Below are 27,820 nucleotides of genomic sequence, written 5' to 3'. Positions count from 1 at the left end.
AGTCCCATTTGTCTGAGTTGGTGTTGTTGAGTTAGATGTGAAAGATCGCATGGCACTTTTACAAAAATAGAGGGCTGTGTTCTACTTTTACTAAAGAAACCCTGTCACCAATCAGATAACACTAACAAGAACTAAAACAGTAATATGCAGCATCAAAGCTGACAAAGGACTCAAGAGTAGAGTAATATCTAAGCACTGCCTAAGTTCCTGAAAATGCAAGAAATGAATTTTCAACTTAATGTCTCACAAAACCTCACCCATATCAAGCCTGGAACATCACAGAGCCACATGTCCCATTAAACATGACTTAGAACCCACATAAACTAGCACAACAGTACAAAGTCTGTCCACACAAACTAGCACACCAGTACAAACACCGTACTATAGTTACCTCGGTACCTCCACTCCCAGGCACATTGCACAGTCATGTCTGCACATACACTTGGCATTACCAATGTCCTACAACACATGATAAGATGGAGAGAGAGCTAGAATCCGAGAGCTGCCAGATCAAATTGCCATCATCTGCTAGATTACAGAGAAAGTAAGAATGTCTCAGAAAAATATTTACTTCTCCTTCGCTGACTACTGTAAAGCATTTGAATGAGTGGACCATAAGAAATTTGGGTACAGGGTGATATTATTCATAAGAAATGGGGGTACAGGGTGATAGTATTCATAAGAAATGGGGGTACAGGGTGATATTATTCATAAGAAATGGGGGTACAGGGTGATATTATTCATAAGAAATGGGAGTACAGGGTGATATTATTCATAATAAATGGGGGTACAGGGTGATATTATTCATCTCCTGTGAAATCTGTATGCACAGCATGAGACAACAGGTAGAATGAAATATGGAATGACTGGTTCGAGACTTGGAAAGGAGCACAAATAGGCTACGTATTATTAGCCTGCATATTTAATTTATACACTGAATACATTATGCAAAATTTTAGGTTACACAAACCAGTGTTTGGAATTAAAATTTCCGAGAGAAATATTATTAATGTCAGGTATGCAAATTATACCACTCTGAAGGCTAAACATGTGAAACGTTTTTGATGAAGGTGAAAGTAGAAAGTGTAAAAGTTGCCTTGCTGATCAATATCAAAAAACAAAAAAAGTTAAAATTATGTAATCTAGTCCTAGATGTGGAAGAAGTAGAGGCGCAGTGACACATATTATTTTTTGTTTAAAAGTCTCTGTAGACTGCGACTGCAGCCATGAAATTAAAAGGCGCTTGCTTCTTGGAAAGAAAGATATGGCAAATCTGGATAAGATTTTAAAGAGCAAGGATATCACGTCAAAAAAGGTTGATGTAGTGAAAGCTTCAGCTCTACCAGTTGTAAAGCATGGCTGTAAGGGCTGGCATGCAAATATGGTTGTGCACTGGAAAAGAATAGTTCTAGAACTGTGATGCTGCAGAAATCTTTTGAGAATTCCATAGACTATGAGAAGATGGACTGAGCCAATACTTAAGGAAATAAGCCCAGGCTGCTGATTGGAAAGTCTGAGTGTAAAAGTAAAACTCAAGATAATTTGACCACATAATATGAAATCAGGATTCATAAGAGAAGACAATGATACTGTGAATGCTGAAAGGCTAAGGAAGGAGGAGGCAGAAGCTCAGATAGATAGACAATATCACTGAAGAAATGAATATGATTTTGCAAAAAGTTAAAGACTGTTGTTCGCAGACAGGCCTGGTGTGCTAAAGTCCATAAGGTCACAAAGAATGGACTCATCTAAATATGTAAACATCAGCAACAATTGGACCAAAGAGGCTTAGCCAGACCAGTGCCAGGTATTCATGAACTATCCCAGGAGGGTTAGAGGTACAGCAATATGCCTCACCTCAAATCACATCCCTACACTGCAGATCACACACCCCCAAAAGCAAAAGGCAAAGGCTGGCCTCAGAAACAATAAGGTAACAAAGGCAACTGCACAGATTGTACCGCCGCTCCTGCACACTGAAAAAAAATGTCCCTTGCAATTTGATTCAGTCTAGTAATCCAAAAAGCATAATAAAATAAAGAAGTCAAAGTGTTTCCTTAGAAGTGAGCAACAAAAAAAGTTGCCAAGGGCATATGTAAGGTTCATAGGTAGGTACTAGGCTATCTGCCCGAGGGCATATGTAAGGTTCATAGGTAGGTACTAGTCTATCTGCCCAAGGGCATATGTAAGGTTCATAGGTAGGTACTAGGCTATCTGCCTGAGGGCATCTATAAGCCTAGCCAGAATGTGTTGGCTTTTGCTGCCCCCTTAGATTACTTCCCTGTGCCTCGGTCCAGCAGAGCCATTAGTTCCCTGTGCCTCTGTCCAGCAGAGCCACTGCAGTGATCCCCAGGGTAAATTTTCTGTTTCCCATCCACTTGTCAAGGTTTCTCTTGAAGAGTGTTAGTGAGGGGCTCTGCCTAATGTAGATTGAAATCCTGTTCCAAAGCATGGGGAGTCTCTGGGACAGGAATATATCCCTCCAGCACGTCCTATTTATCATTGTGGTGAGGTTTAGATCCCTAGAGCGTGTGGCTCTTGGGGATTTGTTTTTTTTTTAGGTGGAGCATGTCCATCAATTCTGGGTTGGACATGGCCTTGTATGTCAGGCAGAGATCACTTGTGAGTAGGCGGTATGCAACCGAGTACAGCTGGAGTTTCTTCAGTCGGGCTGCATAGGGCATCTGTTTGAGGTCAGTAATCCTCTTGTTGAGGTACTTCTGTGGTCTTTCCAGCTGTTGCAGGTGTCTTGTAAGGTACATCCCAAATGGGGCGTTGTACTCTATGATGGGTCTGATGAGTGATGAGTAGTGTGGCACAATAACCTCTTTTGTTCTATATGTGAAACCTTTTGTGATTAGGTGGGCCACATAGAAGGATTTTCTAACCACCTTGGCAATATGGAAAATTGTTATCAATAGTCATACATGTAAAGGTCAAAACTGAGTACCTGTTAAACAGAACAATCCTGTCATGGATATTTGATCTTATTAAGTTCCAGACCTAACATCTTACAGACTCATCTGACTCTCTTCCACAAAGAGGACCTCTTAGCTGGGACCTAGTGATTAAAGTAATATCACGTGTGTGTCATACATTCCAAAGGAAAATCCTGCATCTGAGGTATAGGCCAGCTGTCCAAAACCTACTCCATTAATGAAGCTAGTAAGTATTCAAGAGAAACAAAAAGGGGTAACAGTGCACGCCTCCTTCAAACATCAAAGAAGAGGTGCAACAATTCAACAAAATGTGTGTGGAGAAGGTACAATATATCAGGTAACTGCTTCTAAGTGCTTGTGTAATATTGATGCAAGTAATGCACTCACACATGCTTGTGTATTGTCACTGCTCACCATTACACATCCACGCACTGACTAGCACAAGTAAGGTATTCATCTGTCTTCTGCGCAAGCTTTGCAACACCAAAGTTTGCACAACAAAAAACATGCTTATTACAAAAAAGTCTTTTAGCATCACTCCCACCATACACATCTGTATATCGACTACCACCTTATGTGATGATTACAGTTTTAGTACGTCCTTCCTACAGTACTCTCCTAAATGAGGGGTTTATGCAGGACAGACACAGTAGCTGAAGCATCATTTTAAAAAGTATGAATTAAAAATATTACTGGAACCCAAAATTAAAGGAATTTAACTGCTGAACATATGCATTGTTTGATACTTTTTGGATGCCTGAGGTCATGAACATTTTCATTAAAGGTCGCATGTCAGGTTCATGAAAGGGAGACAGCCCACAGTCAATCTAAGTAGATAAAAATATTCTTGTTTTAACAACCTTACTTAAAACTGAAAAAAGCATACCATTGCCAAACAAATCATCATGGGCTTTGAAATAAAAGTTGCTTACCGATCATTGTAATAAACATTTTGTCCATCAATCAACAAAGATCCAGTTCACATGTAACACAGTATACAACACCAATGGGTGCTATATACATGGAGAGTACCTAGCATAAAACAGATACAGCAATGCTCATACCAGGGCATCTTATCTTTCAAATTATAAAACCAAGCTTTAAATTTGTAACAGATATGTCATTGTTGGATCCATGTCTCTTTGCACTTTAGCAAGAAAAGTAGCTGCTGCATTTCTTATCTAGACTAGCTTGGTGGTCCCTAGTTTTAGCTTTAGTGAAGTAATATGAAGCAACCAAAATTTGAGAGCCAGTTCTCATCCGCTAGATCATATGGAAGAGCCCAGTTTATACAATTAATAACAGCACCCCACATTATCTTAACCCAGAGGCACTTCTAAATCAGATAAATGTAGTTATCATCATGTTATTAGCAGCACCAATACTTACTATTGTCTTTGCTAGCTCTCCAGAGAATTAAGCTGAGGTGTAGTGCCAGGTACAGAACTTTTAGAAAATGAGAAATATACCACAGGTGGCCTCTCATTTTCGTGTAGACTAGTGTAACAGTTAGTCCATTCCTTCAAATGTATATTTTTCATTAGCACGGCATCCCATTCAGGCAAAATTTCTTTTAATTGGATATCTAGATTACCGAGTATCATGGTGTATATGGAATGTAATCTAATCTGACAGAGTATATCCGAATGTGATTTTATCAGGTCATTAATTAGTATGTATTTACTACAACAAATCATGACCCTTTTGTAAATAAGAGAAGTAAGTACCACTATCACTGTGCTGCCAACTGCCCTTGGTATAGTAAACCCCTTCAAACCCCCATTTACATACTGCCTTCAATAAGAATATGAAGGTTGTTCCATAAAAAGACAGAGGTGTGCAGATTTTTTTTCCTGGTTGCAATCACAAATCACTTTGTTATCAAACCAATAATCCAGTACCCAAGGGCCCCAAACCTTATAGGATGGCCTATGCAAGCTTGCATTCCCTTGTACTGGTCTGACAAAGATTTCATTAAAAGCCATGGTGGTCACTTAACTTGTTTGGCTCCAGTATAAAACCAGCTGCTAAATGCACCATAGGCCAAATGCATCTACTGCTGATTAAATAAATATATTCATATGGCTAATGCATGAAAACTTCTCTTCCCACAAAAATCTGATTTAGCTCTCTTTATTTATTGATATAATGTGAAAAAAGTTGCATGTGAGAGAGACAGAGTAAAAAGAGAAATTTGGGTAACAAAGATTTTGACCGCATGTATTTTGTTAATAAATAGTAGAAACAACATCCTCCATTTCTAAATTCTGTGTTTAAAATATTTGAAGATAGGAGTAAAAATGGAGTCCACCATCTTCTGCATATTAGTGTGCATCTTGACATTCAAGTATTTTATTCCATTAGCTACATTTATACAGGGAATGTGGAGAACAGAACAGCCAGGGAGATAAAAGGACTTTTGGGGTTTGGGGCTCTTTGTACTGGTATAACTATAAAAAGGTACATTAAATACATTTCTTCTTCTCGCCATCCTTAAAAATTAAATTTCCCATCAGCATTACAAAAGGGTAAAACTTGGTAACCATTTAAAATGTTAAGATTCGCTACAGAGAGTCCTTAAACACAGAGACTAAATGGCTGAAAATAAATAATCTTACATATATCAAGTCTGAGATGGCCATTTCTTGAAATATTCCCTTTTTCCCAAGGTATAATGATCTTGAATTTGATATATATAAGTTTGGTGGGGGCTTGTCTCCCTGTAAAAAAGAAGTTTAAAGGAAGGTGCAATGTTTGAGATCCACTCTCCTCCTGGAATTTTGATTTTTTTTTTTGTGAGCACTCAGCATTACAAGTACTGGCATTTCATTGGGCGGGAAGGTTTTGGCATAATGGTTAAGGTCTTCACTTTATGCACATAAGGTATGGTGTTTGATTCTGATCACATGTTCTTGGTTAGGCTTAAAATGGCCCTTCAAGGCAGCTAGCCTAGTATCAAACTATAAACCTGTTATATAGCCATAGAATTTGTTGCTCTTTCAGTCACGGGGAATTGTGATTAACTCATTTTGGTCATCCAACAGAGAAAACAGTTACAAGCTACTGAAGATTTAAATAGGGTGGTATTCAGAGACATTATCTCTGTGGTGATATTAATAGCCCTGCTCTCTTATTCTAGTAGCACTTGGAGCTAACTCATAAATCAGAGACATGCAAGAGATACATGCAGTAAAAGCTCATTAACAGCTCATTTGCATGTCTCTGAATTGAATATCTAGCATGGATAAAACAACCATGCTAGCATTCCGCCTACTGACACATGCAACACTGTTGCACAGACACTACACACATACACACCTGCACACACAGCACACATCTGTACCTTTCCAATACTTGCCTGCTATGGCAGTAACAGTCTTAGCAACCCCACTCCTACCATAGACTGCAATGGATGAATGCCAAAAGACAGCACATCCATTCTCACTGCTTTGGTTTGAAATAGCTCACTAGATCAAGTGTGTAGAACTTATCTTTGAATCACTCTACACTGCTGTTTTAGCGAGATGCAGTAAAGTGGTCAGCCACTCTGGGCATAACGTGTTAGAGGATGCAATCAGCAGGTTCCATTCTGTCTAAAATGCAATACCATTATTTGCTTTCAGAAATATCTGCTTTAGCACTCCTTGTGTGCAGTGGCATAAACTGTAGCAGCTGCCTGTTATAAAGGTAGCAAACAGTTTGGTTATACAGTTTAAAAAGTGCAGATTTTTTTTTCCTTTTTTAGATGGGGAAGAACCAAATCTGGCTTGCTCCTTAAATAAGGAAAGGAGTGGCAGCCAGTTCAGGAACAATGGACTGTTCCTTCCCCCCCCCCTCAACTTAACAGCTTTGGGGGTGGCACAGGCTGCCAAAATAGCTAGCTACACATCTGCCCCAGACTAAGAAAGAGTGCACAGCTAGTTTGTATTAAATGTGCCCATGGACTGCCTATCAGCTGTCCTATTTGTATGTGGCATTGTCTGGTAGAACTCTGTGGTGCTCCTACTTGTGGCTGCATACCACTGTAGCACTAAAGCGATCTTTGAACCAGACATTTGTAATGCACTAAGCAAGCCTGGTGAAAAAAGATTTACTCAGTACACTATGTGCTTCTGTATCCCGCAAGTAACCACAGTTTGCGGTATATACTGTATTCTTTTTATATCATAGTGTGAGCAACACTACTTAAAATGGTGTAATACATTAGCTTTACGTTTAAAAGTACTTACAGCATTCGAGTAATATACAGAGCAGAATTAATTCTCAAATAGAATCTATACAGATGAGTTACATCTCCCCAGTATGATACATTACTGCCACCTGCATCCCATAATGATCGGTCTGGAATTGAAGCAGACAACTCTAAGGCTAAACCCTTTGAACATCATTTTCAACCATAAAAGAGTTACATTCATATTATAAAAAAACATTTTTTGAATCCAAGCAAGTTACTAGTGTAATAGACCTCCACACAACAAACATATACTTCAACAAATAAAAGGGGATAAAGTTTCTTACACCCTGGTTACAAAAATGTGGGAATTTGTAAGCAATCAGCAGACAAAAGTTGATGTCTTAGTATAATTTTCACTAAAATCAGTTAATGCACACTGAGAAGGGTCAGATTTCTTTCCTTAGAAAGTTGCTCAGTCTCCTTTTCTTGTTCATGAACCATACATGTCACCTTCCAACTTAATAGCATTACCCCCCCTCATTCTATCAAAAACAGTTAAAGACTGCCAACAAACCCTCACCAGTCACATCAAGCATTATTTTCTATATACTAAGACAGCTCCTTAGTACCTGGAATGCTAATAGCAGGTGATGAACCACAGCAGACTGTGTTAGACATGGTAATTGGTGAAAAAAATACTGTCCCCTTGCTCTTATCGTCCCAGCCTATAGCCCTGCAACAGAGAATTAAACATACCAGACACCTCTGTTGGCTAAGGGGAATATTTGTCACCAGCAAAGTCCATGCAGACCCAAAGGAAGCCATTGTGATCAGTAACAAGTGGCCATGCATGAATGTGGAGGCCCTCACATCAATTGGATAGCACCTTACAACTAAGAGAGGCATACCTACTCCCTCCCCCCAGGTGTACCATACTTCAGGTAAAGTAAAAGGTGAAGTGCTCTCATTTGGACCACTGCAGCCAAATCTCACTGCACCTCTCATAGATAATGACTCCCCAACCTGCTGCAACAATCTTCATTTGTCTCTCTTATCATGATGCAAATTGAAAAAGAAGACAGGTGACCATGTGTCACCTGACACACTACAGCTTCAAAGTCTGCCTTTAAAATCCATCTACCAATGGCCAACAGAGACATAAATGCTCCTCCTCCTCCTCCTCCTATAAACTATCAAATGAAACAATGTTTAAACCATCACCCATTTCCAATAAAGAGCTTTGTTTACTAATAACTAAGTCAATCCAAACAAAAATAAAGCATTTCAGATATGAAATAATATATAGAAAGTCTTCCTGAACTTGAAAATCTGTAGTGCAAAAAATGTAAATACTGTTAAGTACTGAGATGTTGTCAGGTATAAATGAGCCATGAAAAGAAATTAATTAGAATGTTTTTTTAGCTGTACCCAAGTTCCTTGAAGGCTCCCCACCCACAAGCTCACAGGTGAGGTTCTCTAATTAAAGATGGGAGACCTGTGTTCATAAGACAGTAAAAAGTATTCATCAGTGCTTATTTCTTCAAAATGTTCACGTCAGTGGTGTATTTCATCAGAGCATGGTCTTGTACAGGAATGAGACTGGGGAATCTGTAGATTTCATTTAAATACCTTTTGTTTACATTTATAGTTAGCCACACTGATAATGGCATTGACGGATATCGAGTGATTGTGGCTTAAGGAAATTTTTCATTTTGCCCCACTGTTGTGTGATGTCAGAGTTAGTATATTTGTGGGAGTGTGGAGGGCATAGACCCCCCCATGATGGGGTGCACTTGCAAATTTTCATGGTGTGTGTGTGTGTGTGTGTGTGTGTGTGTGTGTGTGTGTGTGTGTGTGTGTGTGTGTGTGTGGGGGGGTGTTGTCCTTTGTTTTTAACATCAAATATTCAATTGTTGGAACTTTATGTATTCTGTCTTGATGTAATGTAACATCGATTATTCAGAACAGATCATAAAAGTACCGTGAAAGGCTCATCAAAATATAGATGAAAAAGTGTGACCTTTCCTTATCAATTCCTTAGTAAACTGATATCAGTAGACCCCAATAAGGTCATTAAGTCTCCAGACACCCTGAACTTAACCCACAATGTTTTCCCAAGGCAGAGGTCTCACAAATCAAATTATTGTTGTGGAGAAAAAAAATGAGAACTACATTGCACTCATCATCTCCAGAAGACCAACGGGAGTCTATACCTCCAAATTTAATTTCAGATCCATGTTCATTAAATACCTATGCATAAGACTCGCACATTAAAAGGAACAAAAACATTAATAATAAAAATACCAGATATATGAAATAAACTATATTAGAGACAAGAAGTAGAATACAACAACGTTAAATGTTGCAAATGAGGAAAATTTAAATACAAAGTACAGCAAACAGGATGTACAACAACAAAAACAACAACAAAAGGACAGAATAAAAGTTGAAATAAATACATTTTAAGAAATGGTTAAAAAAAGCATTATAGAGGACTCCTTATACAGCTAGGCTATAAATTCAAGAAATGCGACCCTTGAAAGGTAAAGGCGCAAATGCCTGAACACACTAGCCATGCCCCTAGAATAACTAGCAGCCCCTGTGAGGCCAATCATATGGATCAAAGTGGCCAGTACCAGGACAGGAGATCCTAAAGTTAGGGTGGACCTCTACTGTGCAGGGCTGACTACACATAGGTCAGAATTTAGAGATGACATCTTGACTTACAGGAAGCCAGTGCAAACCATGGAGAACCTGTGTGATATGTTGGTATGTAGATAATCTTGTTAGTAACTAGGCTGCAGATGTACTGCACTAGGCTGCAGATGAATGCACAAGTTCCAGGCAGGCAAACTGTGCACCAGGCAGGCCCATGTACGGACTGTTACATAATCCAATTGAGAGGTGACCAGGGCATGTACCACGGGGGGAGAGCAGCTGGAGGAATGCAGAGCTTAATGAAGGCAGTATTCCTGGGATGGAAGTAGGAGAGTTTGATGACAGCAAAAAATTCATCCTTTAATATCAGGTTGTTATTAGTAATTACCCCAAATTATACATCATTGACATGAACTGTAGTTTGTCTTCAAAATAAATAATATTTGCAAACAAAACTGGTGCCAAAGATTATCTCAAATTGGCATGGATGATGGCAGCAGTTATCATGGATATGTTAAGTTTCATCTGATTACTGACTGTCCAGGTGTGGATGCATTCCAGGTCACTAGCCAAATTGTTAACGCCTGGCATATGCTCATGGGGGAAGAAGGGATGTAGCATGTCTTCAGGGCAGTAATGGTAATGCATGCCCCTCCCACAAATAACATCTCCTATGGAATCATACAAATGGCAAACAATAGCAGGCAAAGTGTGGAGCCCTGTGAAACACCACAATCAAGACAGTAATAAGTAGACAGCGTGACCTGTGATACCACTCATTACCTGAGGAGGTACCAGTGATGCCACAGTATTGCCCTAGCTTACCCCAAAAGATGGCAGGCTCCATAAGACATGAAGTAGACCAGGACTGGTCCCTCACCCATAATGAGATTGGGTTGTCTCATGACTATGTGTTACCTGAAAACCAGACTGGAATATATCATTGAAACTTTTATCTTTCAAGTAAAAATCCAATTGAGTGTAAAGCACCTTTCCAAGACTTGTACAAATAAATGGAAGGTTTGAGAGTGGTTGACGGTTATCCAGGTGATCAGACTGTAAATCAGAATTCTTGAAAATAGAAGTAATCAGTTCACTTTGGAAGGAAACACTCCTTCCTCAAGTAAGGCAAGGGTAATCTGGTACAAGATGAGTTTCAGTATTGGCAAACAAGCCATTTCCAAACTAGAAAGACAGGGATCCAGACCCCTAGTAATAGTGTGCATACCAGAAACAAGAAAGAAAAAATCAAAATAATCATATATCAAAATCTCACACCTATCCCATATAACAAGAAGGACTGCTATCCTGACCTCAGTAAACACATATCAGAACATCAGACCTTATAAGGAGAAGCTTGGTTACAAAGTATCATACAGCCACATCACACTCAGCATGTGCTAAAACCATCCAGGACTGTACCTCTGCTTTGTACTTCCTTCTTCATATGATGGGCTAGCCCCCCCCCCCCCAATTCATTCCTCCCAGCTGTCCAGATTTTTTGCAGAATGTCCAGATTTTTGCCCCATATTTTTGTGTAGTCCTCATGAAAAATTGGGATTTTCTGGCAAATTACTGAAGACTGAACTCAATAAACAATGACAGACATTTGAGTGTCAGGCTTTATATCCTTCAGAAAATGTGCATGCAAAACTTTTATTCTAGCAACTTTCTATGTTTATAACATCAATATTTAAAGTCTGTCCCTATTTTTGGGCCATTGTCCCCCATTATTTTTGGTTCTGTCCAGAGTTCTTGACTAAGAGGTTGAGAGGTACGCTCCCAATTCTGAATAGGGTAATGCAAATTTCATTAAATAAAGAAATACATTAATAAATACATATACAAATGATAGGAAGCAATAGTTTTCACAAAGCAGATATGTAACACTGACTTTGGAGGTGTGGTCCACAAAGAATCAAGCAGTTGCAGGTTTGACAGTGGAATCATTTTTCCTGGGAGCATTCCCTACAAATCCATAGTAATGCCACAGTTGTTCATTCTTTCTTAGTCTACAAATATTCTTACTTGAAACCAAACTGCTGTGAATTAAACAGTTATTTAGAAGTTTTCTTAACATTGCCACGTGTTTGAATGTAAATCCCACATTAAAGAAAAAAAAACAAGGTTCACAATAAGTAGTAAAAGAATTAAAACAGAGTTGAGAAGGAATACTTAGTCCAGGGTATTTTTTTAGATGTGTACAAAGCATTTCACCCTTGTCCCATAGAGAGACCATGGAGTATGTGCTATTAAAACACTGGTTATAATTCACAGTTAAGCCAGGCAATGGTCTCACATCCAGTACATTGAATTACTGTAATGCATGGAACAGGAAGTGACATAAGAAATGGTTTATTCCACCTCTCCACCTGCACTCATTCTCAAAGGATCTAATGATGCACTGATCACAGACTCCTCTTTGCAGGCCTGGAAATACATGCCATGACCCACAGTATTTTTATCAAGGACTGGACTGGGCTGTGATGGTCTTCTTGTCTTTCCTATGCAAGTAAAGTAGGAGGGAGTGGAAATTCTTAAAACTATTTTACTAAAGCAGCACCTGCACACAACTGGGACTGTTAATGAATTCCTGATGCAATGGCCTTTTCAGTAGCTACATTTTCATTCAGGGAGGCAAACGTCCGAGATGTCAGCCAGTAGGCGAGTCATTCTTCCTGGCACTAGTCTTTTTTTCTTTTTTTTAATGTAAGTATTGCCTTCGTGCCTTTGGGATTGGTGACTAGAAGAAGCTACTTTTTAAGATAGCTGCTGAATTGTAATGTTACTAACGTGAAAATCATATCAGTCAGCAGTAAGTACAGGTTCATTATTAACATCTCCTCAAGTTACCAGGATACCAAAACCAAAAATCATACACTCATTTTCCAAATCTGTACTATCCATAATTTTATGTAGAATAATAAATATTCTAACTGATCGTAACATATGTTTGACAGATTCCTAAGCAACACAGAGTCATTATGTTTAATAACACAAAAGGAACACATTCTGCATTCTCTACTCATTTCTTTATCTGCTGGATAAGAAACGTATTTTACTCAAAACTGTAAACATTGCATATAGGATAGGAAAGACATATAAGGAAAGTCTTTCAAGGCAATCAGCAGTGTATATATCTCATGCCTTGAAATACTTGTCCTATATGTGTGGCCTAGCCCATGAATTCCTGAATGTCTTCAGGATTTTTGACCATATTCACTTACTTCCAGTCATCCAGCATTTCCTCTGGTGCAATACATGTGTGTGTGTGTGTGTGTGTGTGTGTGTGTGTGTGTGTGTGTGTGTGTGTGTGTGTGTGTGTGTGTGTGTGTGTGTGTGTGTGTGTGTGTGTGTGTGTGTGTGTGTGTGTGTGTGTGTGTGTGTGTGTGTATATATACACGTGTCTGTGTTTGTTGATAGATGGCCAGCCTTCAGCCTGCTTCTATATGGTATACTGTATGCTATTTTGCATCGAGAAACCTTTAACATTTGTCCGATATCCACGAGAGGTTTCAGATCTTTTATGTGGTTCAAAGGAGACATTTTTTTGTAACGGATTCTAAGACTTAGCTCTGCTGTTTTTGTCAGATATGACCTGTCCGCTGTAAATATTTGTCTCTTTTACTCTAGTAATTTTGCGTCACATTGATTTATAAATAGTTTGTTATTTTTCATGGTGAAGAGATTTCCTAATTTTCCTTCTGCTAAGGTTAAACTGGTGGGTTGGTACTTTCTGCTTCTGTTTTGCTACCACTTGTGTGAAGGTGACTCAGACTTTCCTTTTTCCAGTCTTCATGTCCCTTGCCTCCTTCTCTATGGTATGTATAGCAATATGAAGGAGGAGAAGATACCTGTTCCTATTATCTTTTCCGGCTTTAGTACTTGGAGTTCTTTCAGAGCCATTTCTTCTGTGAAACGATTTCAATTGATACTCTCCTGATGGATTCACAAATAATGAGCTGAAATATTCAGTTAGTAAAACTACATTTTCACTTTTCTTTTGTCTGCATGTATTCCAGTTTGTTGAGCCTCCCTTTCCTTCTTTTCATAGGTTCATAGGTTCATAGGTAGGTACTAGGCTATCTGCCTGACGGCATATGTAAGGTTCATAGGTAGGTACTAGGCTATCTGCCCAAGGGCATCTATAAGCCTAGCCAGACTGTGTTGGCTTTCGCCGCCCCCTTAGATTAGTTCCCTGTGCCTCAGTCCAGCAGAGCCATTAGTTCCCTGTGCCACTGTCCAGCAGAGCCACTGCAGTGATCCCCAGGTTAAATTTTCTGTTTCCCATCCACTCATCAAGGTTTCTGTTGAAGAGTGTTAGTGAGGGGCTCTGCCTCATGTAGATTGGAATCCTGTTCCAAAGCATGGGGGAGTCTCTGGGACAAGAATCTATCCCTCCAGCACGTCCTATTTATAATTGTGGTGAGGTTTAAATCCCTAGAGCATGTGGCTCTTGGGGATTTGTTTTTTTTTTAGGTGGAGCATGTCCATCAATTCTGGATTGGACATGGCCTTGTATGTCAGGCGGAGATCACCTCTGAGTAAGCAGTATGCAACCGAGTACAGCTGGAGTTTCTTCAGTCGGGCTGCATAGGGCATCTATATGAGGTCAGTAATCCTCTTGGTGAGGTACTTCTGTGGTCCTTCCAGCTGTTGCAGGTGCCTTGTAAGGTACATTCCAAATGGGGTGTTGTATTATATGATGGGTCTGATGAGTGATGAATAGAGGGGCACAATAACCTCTTTTGTTCTAAATGTGAAACCTTTTGTGATTAGGTGGGCCACATAGAAGGATTTTCTAACCACCTTGGCAATATGATTATCATAGGAGAGATTTCTATCTACTTGGGTCCCTAGATCCCTTATTACATTTTCTGTATTTAGGGGACTACCACGTATGTGGTAGTTTGTGGGTACTTTGTTTTTTCCAAAGGGGATGACTATGCACTTTTTGGCATTTAGCTTGAGGCCATGATTTTGACACCAGGTATCCATTTCACTGAGACCATTCTGGAGGATCTCTGTATCAGCTAGAGAGTCAGTTATGGCCCCCAGTTTGCAATCTTCTGCAAACTTGGTCAGCCATAGTCCTCCTGTGCTTGTCTGTACCTCTGAGAAGTATATGCTGAACAGGAGGGGTCCCAGGACTGAGCACTGGGGGACGCCACTTGTAACTGGTTTAGAGTCAGACCTAAAGCCTGAAACTCTCACTGTGTGGGTTCTATTCATGAGCCAATTGACAACCCATCTTGTGACGTAGGGGTTTATGTTCAGGCTGGTGAGCTTGTCTATAATACCAGAACGGGGAATGGTGTCGAAAGCCTTTGCGAGGTCTAGGTAGGCTGTGTGGACCTCCTTTCCCTTGCCTAAAGCCTTGGTAACTGTCTCAAAGAAGTCTTTGTGTATTTATCCTTTCTTCCATATGGGTTTAGATTTCCCTTTTTTGCTTTCCTCTCTCTCTCCTTCAGAACATGAATGAAGAAACATGCAATGCTTAGCAGCATTTTCCTAAAATAAAGGAAGATGGGAGTGTGATTTGGTTAGCACTCCCATCAAGAAATGAATTCCTTCACAATACTCAGTTCTTCACCCTCAAAGAAGAGCTGAGTCTTGTGGGATAATTTGCCTCATGATCAGTTTGATAAATTCTGTGGAACACTCACCCAAAAAGGGGCAGAAAAGAATCCCAGGAGGTACTCCATCCTCTTGAACTGAGGAAACAAATTCTGTAACATGTTTGTGCTTCCCCTCCTCCATCTAAAACAATTGCATCCTGTGAAATGCATATAAAAATCCAAAAACATTTGGGGGTGGGGTTGCTCCCCAACCCAAATCCTTTGAAACATTCTGCTTTTCCCTTGAGGAGACTAGCCTGTCAGATGAAACACCATTTTGGACCAAAATAGCATTTCTTCAGATAGAAGAGAATGCCAGGAAATGTCCCGTCCACCTTTAGAGCAAACTAAAACTTTGGCAAATGGTACTCGTTCTGGTATAAGAGAATATATGGTTGGCCTATTATACCCCACATAGAAGAATGGGATCCTGGGAAATGCTACTTTATCCTCTACAGAGGAGAACAGCCTCTGTAGGGAGGTGTTCTTCAAACATGAGAGTCTCAGTCCAATGGAATTCTGCATATTCCTACTCGGAGTAAAATGGAAATGGTACTCTTCAGTCAAGAGAAATTCCAATGTGATGTTAAATCATCCTCTGGAGAGAAAAACAGTGTCTTGTGGAATGATACCTCTTTGAGACGGAGACAGAATTTGATAGTAAGCTACATCCTCCTCGACAGAAAAAGGAAGTAATCTGGAAGATGAAAATAGTTGAGAGCTTGGAGCATAAACTCAGAGCAACCTTTTCATAATATTTTTCACTTGATAGATTGAAACACTATTAAGTGGGGATTGGTTATGTAAAAAATAGAACAGCAGAGTTTTTTTTTTTTGGGGGGGGGGTGCAGATAGTTTGTAGACCACAGTTTCTAGTCACTGTGATGCAGGATGATGATACACTTTTCAAGACAGCCTGACAGAGGTTTTGTTTCATATCCGATTCATGTTATGCTGTGCTAGGTGTCAGAACACCTGAGTTGTACCCCAAAACCATTCAAATGTTACTGAGATTATCTGAGAGCTCAATCATTGAATGTAAAATGGAACACAATTATGTCTGTCCCTAGATTCTGGTCGAAATGGGGTCCTCAAGATGCATTGTTACGGTCACTGCTGCTCTCAGTGCACTCGGGTTCAGTGACTCTGCTACAGTGTCAAGGTGATAGAGTGCTGTGTCAGTCATCACCCAGCTTATTTCACCTGAAAGGTAAACTTTAAGCAACTTTGTAGATAGCAGAGATTTAATTCTCCCCATAATAGCTAATCACCATAACAAGTAAGACCATGCTTTTGGTATTTGTCACTTGGAAAATGATTGAGCCTCCTTACTTACTTACATACATACTTATGGTCAGGACCAAAGGCAGTCTACTGAGGGGAACAAGTAGCTGGCATTCATAATACTTTAGGCTTTATCCTTTAGTGAACAGGTAGCATACTTAATAAGGAAGACATACATCATACCGGGGGCCATTTTCACTGTCTCACATTTTAACGCAAGCCTTTCCCTAAAATAAAAAAAAAAAACTCTCGTATGTTGGGGATGGTCTATTATCATACAGCAAACAGCAAAGTTTGCAGCAGGCATGTCTCATTCCACATGATACTGAAAGTACTGCACTTCCTATAATTGATATTTCTTGCTGGACTGGTATGTCTCTTTGGCTCATAGCTCTTTAGCTCTTAGAAGGCACTTTAGGGTACTGATGAAAGCCAAGTCTATGTTCATTAGGAAGCTGCACTCTCTTTTGGGCAAACACTCAAGGACATTCTGTAGGGCTTCCTGTCTAACTGTGTCCTCCAACACACACACACACACACACACACACACACACACACACACACACACACACACACACACACACACACACACACACACACACACACACACACACACACACACACACACACACACACACACACACACACACACACACACACACACACACACACACACACACACACACACTTATCCAGATGAACTACATTTAAGTAAGCAATGTGAAAAAGTCAAGTAAGGCCAGATAATGGGAGTATATAAACAAGCGTCAGCAGCAGATGCTAGGAACTTGTCATGCTACTGTACGGTTACATGGTGAGATCCCTCACACAAACACACAAACACACAAATATGAATAACTGTTTTACTTGCTTTCCAAATGATTTTATATCGGTTTTAGTAACAACTCACTAGCCAATCACCCTTCCATTGCCAGGGTTAACCACACTCCTCCCTCTTGATTTTTTCATGGCCTTTCATATGAGAAAAATGACCTCAATTATTATATATTATCATATACAAATAGCTCAATAAACTTAATAACAAACTGACCCAGAAATACCCCGTCGTCCCTTAAAATGATGGTACCTTGTATTGCTGAAACGTATCATACACGTTCTCCTGAAGCATGCCACCATTTTTCCTTTCCCAATAATCTCATACCCCTCCTCTTCACAGGACATTTATTATCGCTACCCTATGTCACTTAACCAAGATCTAAGAAAAATTGTAAACACCTAACTCATAGATAACAACAGCAAATGTGGACTACTTGTTGATGTAAAACATGGTTTCAGAAATTACTTTAATGCTTTTAGTATGGTTTACAGTAACACTAATATTTTTTGTGGGAATAGGGACAGAGGACTTTTTACAAGAGCAGTAATTATAGACATGTCCACTACCTTCAGATCAGTGAGTAATTCTCTCCTTGCTGTCTGGTTAGGCTTGGATTCCGTGAAGTTGTATTTGCAAAGCTTCCTGCTGGGAAGAGTATTCAGTGTTATCTCAAGTCCATCATTTCTGAATTAGGCGCTTTTAAAGTGCTGTTCCACAGGTTTCTGTACAGGTATTCATTCTATTTACCCCCCATCTCATTTATCTGCCTGCTGATCTCCCCCAAACTGAACTGAACCCAATATTTACACAATTTACTATTAGTAAATAATAATACCAATGCTTCATCCTTAAAATGTAACCTAAAGAAAGGACTTCTCTTCAGTAAGATGATGCCCAGCATGCTGTGCGGATAGCCAGCTATAATGGCATTTGACATGTTCCAAAGGCTTAAAGGTTCTGAATCTGTCATAATCTGTGACCATTTTAACCATGTAGAAACAATTATTTCCAGAGTTCTTACTCAACTTAAACTATTTTACAGACTGGCCAATCAACTTACTTCAGAAGCCAGAAAAGTATTATGTACCAAACCACTGGTCCTCTGACTCAAGTACACCCTACCTATGGTGTTCCTCCTTCCTTGTCACAGTTATAATCTTGTTCAAACAGCCATAAATAAGATTTACTGATTGTCTTGCTAGCAGAGCCTAGGGAGCTTTACTGTACCTAACAGCTGGCTGTTAGTGACAGAGCTACCCTTCAGTTTACCACCTTAATCTTCAGATTACTTAATTATGAATACTGTCCCCTTCTGGTCAGCATACTAACACAAGAACCTGCCCCATTCCTTCAGATTGCAAAAGCATGTGGTTTAGTCACTTAATGGCGGCCTTCATTTGCCCCTGCAGCTGGTGAAAAAACTTTCCAAAAATCCCCCCAGCTTGTTGGAATCAGATGTTTCCTGAAATTCACACCTAGCACAGCCTCCCCAACATTCTTTCTAAATTCAAAAGATTATGTGTTGCCTCTATATGCCTGTTAAGGGGCTACATCTAATAGCATTTCTGTTTTGCTTGATGAGTTCATTCTAATGGTTTTTCTATTGTGTGAGCTTTCTTTCTTTTGTTCTACTTTTGTTAATCGGGTAAGTGCGCTGGTCCACAAACCATAAAGACCCTTTGCAGGTATGATGTATGCCAACTGGCAATTGAAAAATGGCATTATACAGCAAAATCAAGAGTTAAGTAAAATAATAATAGAAGCACAGATTACACCAACAAGCACAAATTACATTGGTAACAGTCATAATAAACAATAGCAATGTTTGTTTGTCTTTCAGCTTTTAGGTTAGGGGTTGCTACAGCGGAACGCCGGCCCGCTAAAGATTGGCAGTAGGTTTTTACAGTGCCAAGCTGCCAGCTCGACGCCCAACCTTCAACGAAGGCATGCCCATTCACACATGTCTTTCGGAACACCACTCGACTGCGGGGAGAACATGCAGACTCCACACAGAAGGCACTCCCTGCGCACCAGCCGAGAATCGAACGGGAGAACCTCTTGCTGTGAGGCAACAACGCTACCGCTGCACCACCGCGGATTCTATAATAAACAATAGCAATAATAAGTAAATATCCATAGTGATATGTTAACATCAAATACATGCACGGGATTATTAAATATGCATTATATTAGATTAGATTAGAAACTGAGATTAGGCATGTTTACAACAGAGTTAAAGGTCAGAATGGGAGAGAGGAGGTTGAATGGAGTGGAAGAAATAGAGGTAAGTGTAAAGAAGTAAGGAGTGAGTTAGGTCATGGTGAAAGAAGCATGAATGTACAAAGCTTTTAGGGAAATAAGTAAATAGGATGGAAAGAGGCACTATAATGTAATAATCAAGTTCTTCATGTTTTATGTAAGGTTGTTTTAGTTCATTTAAGTAAGGGTTTCAGTTTCTGCAACATTTTTATTCACTTTTGCTCTCACTGTAATATCAAATTTTTTTTCAAGGTGTTTTTTTGTTCCTGTGCCTCCTGTAATGAGACTGTGCCTGTTCATTCTCCCATACTAACCAGTTATTCCAGTACAGAATGGAGTTGAGAGACAATCAGATGTGTTGTTATACAGTCAGTCATAAGAGCCGTTTATGCCCTTGCTGGCATCCCAGCGATTGTACGACAACAAGCCACTATGGAACACAAAATGTCTTCCTCCTCTTGAATGCATACTCCCATACAATCACAACTGATGGCTACTATCAGGAGGTGCCTTAGCAAGCTGAAAACCTACACTTGAGGAACTGTGGCTGCATGCATCCTATTCTGTCTTCTCTTGCCCCACCCCCCTCAGATTGGAATGCTTATCCTCCTCTGTCAGCAACCTCAAGTACCTGAGTCACTAATTCAACTTGAGTCACATGGGTTCTAGTCAAGGTGTTATATAGGTTCATAGGTATTTACCAGGCTAATGACCACAAGGGCCTTTTTAAGCCTAGCCATGCATTCCAAATCTCTGACAAGTTCTGGTACCCTTGATAAGTGTAAGCATAGGCCTGGGAGTCTTTTAGTGAAGAACCTCTGTGGACTTTCCAGTTGTTGGATATGCCTGGTTAGGTACATACCAAAGGGGGCATTGTACTCAATAATAGGTTTGATGAATGCCGAATACAGTGGAACAATGACTTCCTTGGACTTAGATGCCATACCTTTGTTTATAAGTAGCGCAACATAGAATGATTTCCTCACCACTGCAGACAAGTGATGCTCAAAGGCTAGATTACTATCTATGTGTGTCCCTAAGTCCCTGACTACTGGCTCTACTCTAAGGGGTGTGTTGTCAATATGATAGTTACCAGGGATGGATGACTTCCCAAAGGATACTGTTATGCATTTCTTGGCATTTAGTTTCAGTCCATGGCTCTGACACAAATTGTTTGTCTGTGTCAGCCCCTCCTGGAGAACATTTGTGTCAGTGTGAGATTCAATGACAGCTCATAATTTGCTATCATCTGCAAATTTATTCAGCCAGAGACCACTGACATTGGCCTTGACTTCTGAGAAGTAAATGTCAAAAAGGAGCGGTCCAAGGACTGATCCCTGAGGGACTGCACTTGTGACTGGCTTCTTTATAGAGGTAGACTTCCCAATTCTAACTTCCTGGGTCAAGACTGTGAGCCAGTTGGCTATCCACCGGGTGACATACAGGTTTGTACCTGACCTCTTCAGTTTGTCAACAATGCCCAAGTGAGGTATTGTATTAAATGCCTTAACCAGGTCAAGGTAGGCAGTGTGAATGATTTTACCCTCCTCCATTGCTTTGGTGACCTTCTCAAAGAAGTCCACCAGGTTGAGTAGGCTTGATCTGCCCTTGACGAAATCAAACTGGGTTGGGTCCACTGTCTGGAGGATTACTATATCTCTGTTGATCATCTCCGTGATAATTCTTTCTATGGCTTTACATATAAGACTAGTGAGACTTATGGGTCTATAGTTTCCAGAGTCTGTAGATGCCCCACCTTTGTGCAGAGGAATGATTTTTGCCTTTCTCCATTCATGAGGCATGAAGTCTGATAGGAGACTACAGTTAAATAGTAATTCCAGTAGCCCTGATGGGTCATGTTTCACCCTATTTAGAAGGCATTCTGGGATATTGCCTGGGCCCATTGATGCAGTGTTCTTGGTCTTAGAGACAACATTAAGGACCTGTTCCCTAGTGATAGTAGAGGGAGTTATATTTGATGATATTTCCCGAGGGAAGGTTGAGGGGGAGAGAGAGGAGTAAAGCTGGAGCTGAATTTATCAGCCAGTAGGTTTTTATATCTTCTGGCTCAGTATAGGTGGCTCCATTTACAATGAGCTCTGCACACAATTGTGTACTGCCTTTGAGGTTGCAGACATAGCTAAAGAATGCTTTGTGGTTGTCCTTGGCCTGGGAGGCCAAAAGTACCTCAGATTTGGCTTTGGTAGACTTTACATGTCCTCTGCACTATGAGCACTGGCTTCACTGTAGAGTCTAAGCTCTATTCCTTCTTTACTCTCTAGTGTGTTTTTTGGTGTTTCAGCTTGGTATAAACTACTTACAGCTTTCTTTTTTCCTTATTATGTAAACCTTATTCCGCCAGTGTATCCCCTCTCTCTGTTGTACATATATGAATTGGCTGCATGTTCAACACATCTTTGCAGGGCCTCCAAGGTGAACAGCTTCTAGCATGTTAGAACAATGTAGGTAAGGGAAGTTGGCAAGCCAGAGCCATAACTCTGGGATAAGGGTTGGCTCTAAGGGCAGGGTTGGTCGGGCTTAGGTGTGAAGCGGGGCTTGGCACGCACTGCTGCTGGATGAGTCATCACCGCTCACTGCACCCCACCCCCCCATAAGCTTATTGCAGATTACTATTCTTTATGTGTTACACACATATAAACTCATTGTAATGTATAACTTTAATGTGAACTCACTGTATTTTGTATATTCTGTAAATTGTTTCCATTTATTTATTTACTGCACATAGTCTTTTCTGCATACTGCATTCTGTTTATTGTTCTCTTCATGATGTATTTATACTGTATCGTCACTGTCTTAAAACCTGTTACTTTGTATGCCTTTAACTGAAAGTGGTCTTTGCAGCAGCCCACCACCCGGGTTAATGAGCAGAAATAAAAAAATAAATAAATAAAACTCCACCTGAACCTAGCAGGTATGTTTTTCTGCAAAAAGAAAGTGAAATCAGTTTATCCAGTGCATCCAGGAAACTGTTCTCTCTGAGAATGATGTTTATGAAGAGTGCCTCTAGTGTCAAGTTTCAAGTGAGATGGAAGGGGATAGAGATGAGCTCCTTCTTTAGAGCAGAGCAAGCTGCCCATCTGCAGCTGGTTAACTGCTGCCTCTGCACCTGTATAATAACCCACCTGTATGTTGTACTGATGCTTTCACCCTACGTGACATACAAATTCTCTTATACAGTTGATTAATTTGGAGCAATCCAAAAATGTTCTTGAAGTCTGTCTCTACTCTACTTAATCCTGGCACCTTACAAAACCCATCCCCTGCACCTGAAAAGACTCCACAACACATTTCCCATGACTTCATCACCCATTTCATTACTACCATTCAAAAGCTAATCAAACACAAATCAACGAACATAAACTCACAATCCCAATGTACCATTAATTCCTTACTTGATAACAACAGACCCCCTTCCTCAGACAACTCTACAAAAAGTCCCTTAGCTCCCTCATTTACTATTCAGCCTGTACCTACCTCTCTTATACTCAAACTCCTAAACAAACTCAAACCCTGCTTTCTTTCCGCAGATAATCTTCCCCCGGAATATCTACAACTAGCAGCAAATGCAATTACATATGCAATTAGCATTCTTATAAATTGCTCTGTCTCAGAATGCTATATCCCCCAAGTGTGGAAAAAATCTCTTATTACACCATTACACAAAGGGGGACAGTCCCATGATCTCTCTAATTATTGCCCTATCTCTATACTTTCTCCATTATCAAAAGTCTTAGAAAAATGTGTTCATACACAATTACTTAAACACCTCTGTGATAATGCTTTTCTTGCCTCCACCCAACATGGGTTCTGCCCAGAGCATAGCACTATCACAGCTCTGCTGTCATTCACTGATACTGTCAACAAAGCCTTGGATGCTGGTCACCCTATTTCAGTAGTCTTACTGGATCAATCTAAGGCTTTTGACATAGCATCACATACTAAACTACTAAACCAATTATCAAAACAAGGATGCTCCCGCAAATCTGTAAACTGGTTTACCTCTTACCTGAACAACATGGAGCAATCAGTAAGATGGCATAAAGTGCAATCTGATTATCAAGCAAACAACATAGGAGTCCCACAAGGATCCATTTTAGTGCCACTACTCTTTAATCCCTTCATCAACGATCTTCACAGAGCTTCCCCACTAGGTAATCTCATCCAATATGCTGGCGATTCCACAATAATATCTATCTCCATTAATTTCTCGGACCTCTTTACAGTTACACAAAATGCTTTCACATCAATCGAATCTTGGCTTAATAATGCACAACTGCTGTTTAAACACCAAAAAACTAAACGTTTACTATTCTCTACAAAACCACCAGACATAGATTTCAAAATCTTTTCTAAGGCTAGCACAGAAATTAAAATAATGAAAACAGCAAAATTGCTAGGCATGATAATAGATGACAAACTTACTTTTGAGCCACATATTCTCAATGCAATAAAGAAAACACACTTTAAATCAGGCAAACGTTATCGTCACAAACTCCTCCTAGACAACCACACCAAAACAAAACTTGCCAGTACCTTACTCATCCCTTCCCTTCTACATGGTAGTGCCATCTTTACTAACCTTCGCTCAACCCTTAGTAACAAACAACAATCCTGCTGTTATAAAATTGCTAAATTTGCCTCAGGAAAGCCTAACCGCTCACAGCATTGCCAAGCTATTTCAGAACTGAACTGGCTCGAGTTTTCCCACCATCTCTGTTATACCCAACTAACTTTAGCCCGCAAACTAATTTTTAAACCCAATGCCTGCCCAGCACTCAGTTCCATCCTACAAACTTATACTCCTACACGAACACTAAGATCCTCAGGCAAACAGCTCTTAACCATAACAAAACCCAACAAAAGAGCTGGACACTGTCTATACTGCCATAACATTGCTAAACTTTGGAATTCCTTACCCACCCACATAACTCAAACGGACTGTATAAAAACCTTTAAATCACATTACCTAAATAATCCCTCCCGCCTCTGCAAAGCAAACAGGCCACCTTAAAACTGTTTCTTAATTAATTCTTGTTTGTGAAATGTCTCATAGCAGGATCCCTGACCTCTGTCTTGTATACAGTTATTCAAATTTTTGTCACTCACACACACACACACACACACACACACACACACACACACACACACACACTATAAATGTACTGTTGTATATCTCTGATTTTACACATGTAACTTTCTTTGCCTGTGTATTATGATCCTAAATATTTAATAATGTAAACTCTGTACTGTCCTGAATTGCATATCTCTGCTTTTATACATGTAGCTTCATTTGTACTTATGTTAAATTTTTATACTTTATAATACTTTGTTTTAGCTTTTCTCCCCGGGCCTCCACTGAAAATGGGTTTCTGACCCAATGGACTTTCCCGGCAAACGAATGTCAAAAAATAATTAATAAATAAATAAATTTGCAGCATTTTATGCTATTCTTTGGTTCAGAGTACTCCTACTGTTTCTTTATTAGCTGTATTTACTTTCTGTTCTCTTTGTATTATAATTTATAATTTCATTTTTTCAGAATGCGAGCCACCCATTGCAGATTTACCTTTTGAGGTGATCACATACAGATGGTCTGTTGGAAACACTGCACTTATTGTCTGCTTGCTGTGTTGTAGTTTATACTATGTGTAGATGTATTGATCCTACGCACAGTATAGTAAATGGTGTAAGGATTATTTCTTATTACTTATTATATATATACTGGCATTCTGGTTCTCCTCGAGTCTTCACCTAGAAAATGGTCTTGGACTGAGTTAATAATGCTCTGTTAACAAAATAGAATAAATAAACAAATAAATAATGCTATGGTAAAACACTCTCATGTTAACTTAGAAAATATTAGTGTATCTGTGCTTTAACAAAAGGCAAGCAGAAACAGAGGTATACTTTTGGAGAAGGATTATGCGATCTCAGAGGCCTTCCTCCTGGCTTAGCATAGAACTGGTGTTTGTGACAATATGTACCATGTCATCAGCCAGCTACATTATTAAAGCCTTCTTCCTAGACATTTCTTACCTTCTTGTGATAAAATTTTCTTCTCTCCTTTACTGGGAATGTGTCATTTCCTAATCTTCTTCTTTCGGCTTTTCCCGGTTAGGGGTCACCACAGCAGATCATCTATCCGCTCATGATTGGCAGTGGAGTTTTATGGTGTCGAGTTGCCAGCCCGGTGCCCAACCTTCCACAGAAGGCACACACACGCACACACACACCTAGTGCCAATTTAGAGTGTCCAATCCACCTAGTGCATGTCTTTGGGATGTAGAGTGACTCTCTATGCTTATAAAATGCATCTTACGATTTAAAATATAATAAAATCGTTGGGTCTGTGGTACAGTTTGATAAAGTCGTGACTGTTCCTACGTGAACCTGGGTTCACCTAGTGATTTGGGCACAGAATGTGTAAGCCAGGGAAGTGTGGTAATGACCAGCTAATGTTGGCTTGCCTACCTGGGGAAGGGGAGTGAGAGGAGAATTTGATTTGGTCCTCTCATAGCAGCACCATCTGGGGAAGGCCTGAAAATACAAGTGCACACTAAGGAAGTACTGAAACCAAAATCCAGTGAGGAAGTGCCTGTACTCCAAACAAACAGTGGAAGTGGACAGAAGCACATAACTATGTTAAGGTCTGCATAGCAGGACACTATACCATTCTTACTAGCCAACTGAGAATGACTTTAGACACATACGCACATTACTGACTCAGGTGCTTATTATCAGCTGACTGCTTTCTTCACTGACAGCCCTAAGATGTGGGCTCTGTAAATTCTCACCAAAAAGATCAGAATCTTGTCCCCAAGACAGAGTTAAGGGACTCTGTCCAGACAGGAGGGGGAGAAATGAAAGGTCTGACTGGTCATATACAGAGCTTGATGGTCAGGCTGGGAGGTAGCCAAAATGTAACACTGTATATATAATGTAATTAACACAAGAAGCAAAATAAATGTCTGTGAGGATGCCCTTCTGTGAAGTGCTACAAAGAACACAAGTGCTGCATGACATCATATCTTCTTTTAAGGATACAGCACAAACAGCTGTGATGTCACTGGGAAGACACTTAGTTTCCTGTATTTTACTTATGCATGAATGTACGGAAAGGAGAAGTGCATCAGTGGTAAGGCCTCTTCCTTACAGGTCCAGTCCCAAGAGTTCTCTTCTGGCTTCTGGTCACTGTTTTTGTAGCATTTCCATGGCTTTTCTCTAAGCACTCTACTCATTAGACAGGTGTTTTAAAATGTTATTTAGACTGCATCTTGCTTACCTTACTTTAATGTGCATTCACTTCTATTCTCATTGAATTACTTGTTTTTTTTCCAGATAATGTTAAATTCACTACATAAGTATGAACCACAGATTCACATTGTCCGTGTTGGTGGACCTCACAGAATGGTCATGAATTGTTCATTTCCTGAAACTCAGTTCATCGCTGTGACTGCATATCAAAATGAGGAGGTCAGTACACAATCACACACATTGTCTAGTCCTGCATACTAACAGATGTTTTGCTTAATGTTGTGATATCAATTTTTGATTGCAAAAATTATTTATTTATTTACATTTCTGAACCAAGTAATTGAACTGGTCCAAAGACTATTTTCAGCCACAACCCGAACCAACTGGAAAGTGCAGTCTTATAACAGTAGTTACAAAGCATAATGCTTTACCTACATTTCGTTATGCAGTAGAATAGCAGACATATTTAGTATGTTCATTGGGTTACACACAGTACGATAACAGAGAGACTTAGTATGTTGATTGGGTGGGTAGTGTTGAGTACAGTAAGAAGAACATTACAGATGACACAACTGATAAAAATATTAGAGAACTTAAGTATACCTGAAATTACAAGTAAAATACATATAACTTATGTTCATTCATGCATTTGTTATATATCACTACTTAAAACTATATAGAAGTAATAAAGGCAGGGAGGCAGCAGGCTTACTGTGACACAGTTTCCTAATAACAAACCTTAGCCACTGTTTATTTCAGTCTTGCAGTATAAATT

The 27,820-nt window shown here is 39.8% G+C and overlaps 1 protein-coding gene across 1 annotated transcript in view; it reads left to right on the top strand.

Annotated features, from left to right (window-relative positions):
• The window catches only part of TBX19 (T-box transcription factor 19), a 584,718-nt gene that overhangs the window by 224,647 nt on the left and 332,251 nt on the right, over positions 1–27,820 (top strand). The window contains exon 3 of the mRNA XM_044072087.1: positions 27,130–27,264. Within this exon, the coding sequence (XP_043928022.1) occupies positions 27,130–27,264 (135 nt within the window). The remainder of the gene's footprint in view (positions 1–27,129; positions 27,265–27,820) is intronic.

The sequence above is a fragment of the Protopterus annectens genome, chromosome 5.part0 (genome assembly GCF_019279795.1).
Source record: "Protopterus annectens isolate FY-2018-M chromosome 5.part0, PAN1.0, whole genome shotgun sequence".
NCBI lineage: Eukaryota > Metazoa > Chordata > Ceratodontiformes > Protopteridae > Protopterus > Protopterus annectens.
The sequence above is the reverse complement of the archived record's forward strand: the minus strand, read 5'-3'. Positions and strand labels throughout refer to the sequence as shown.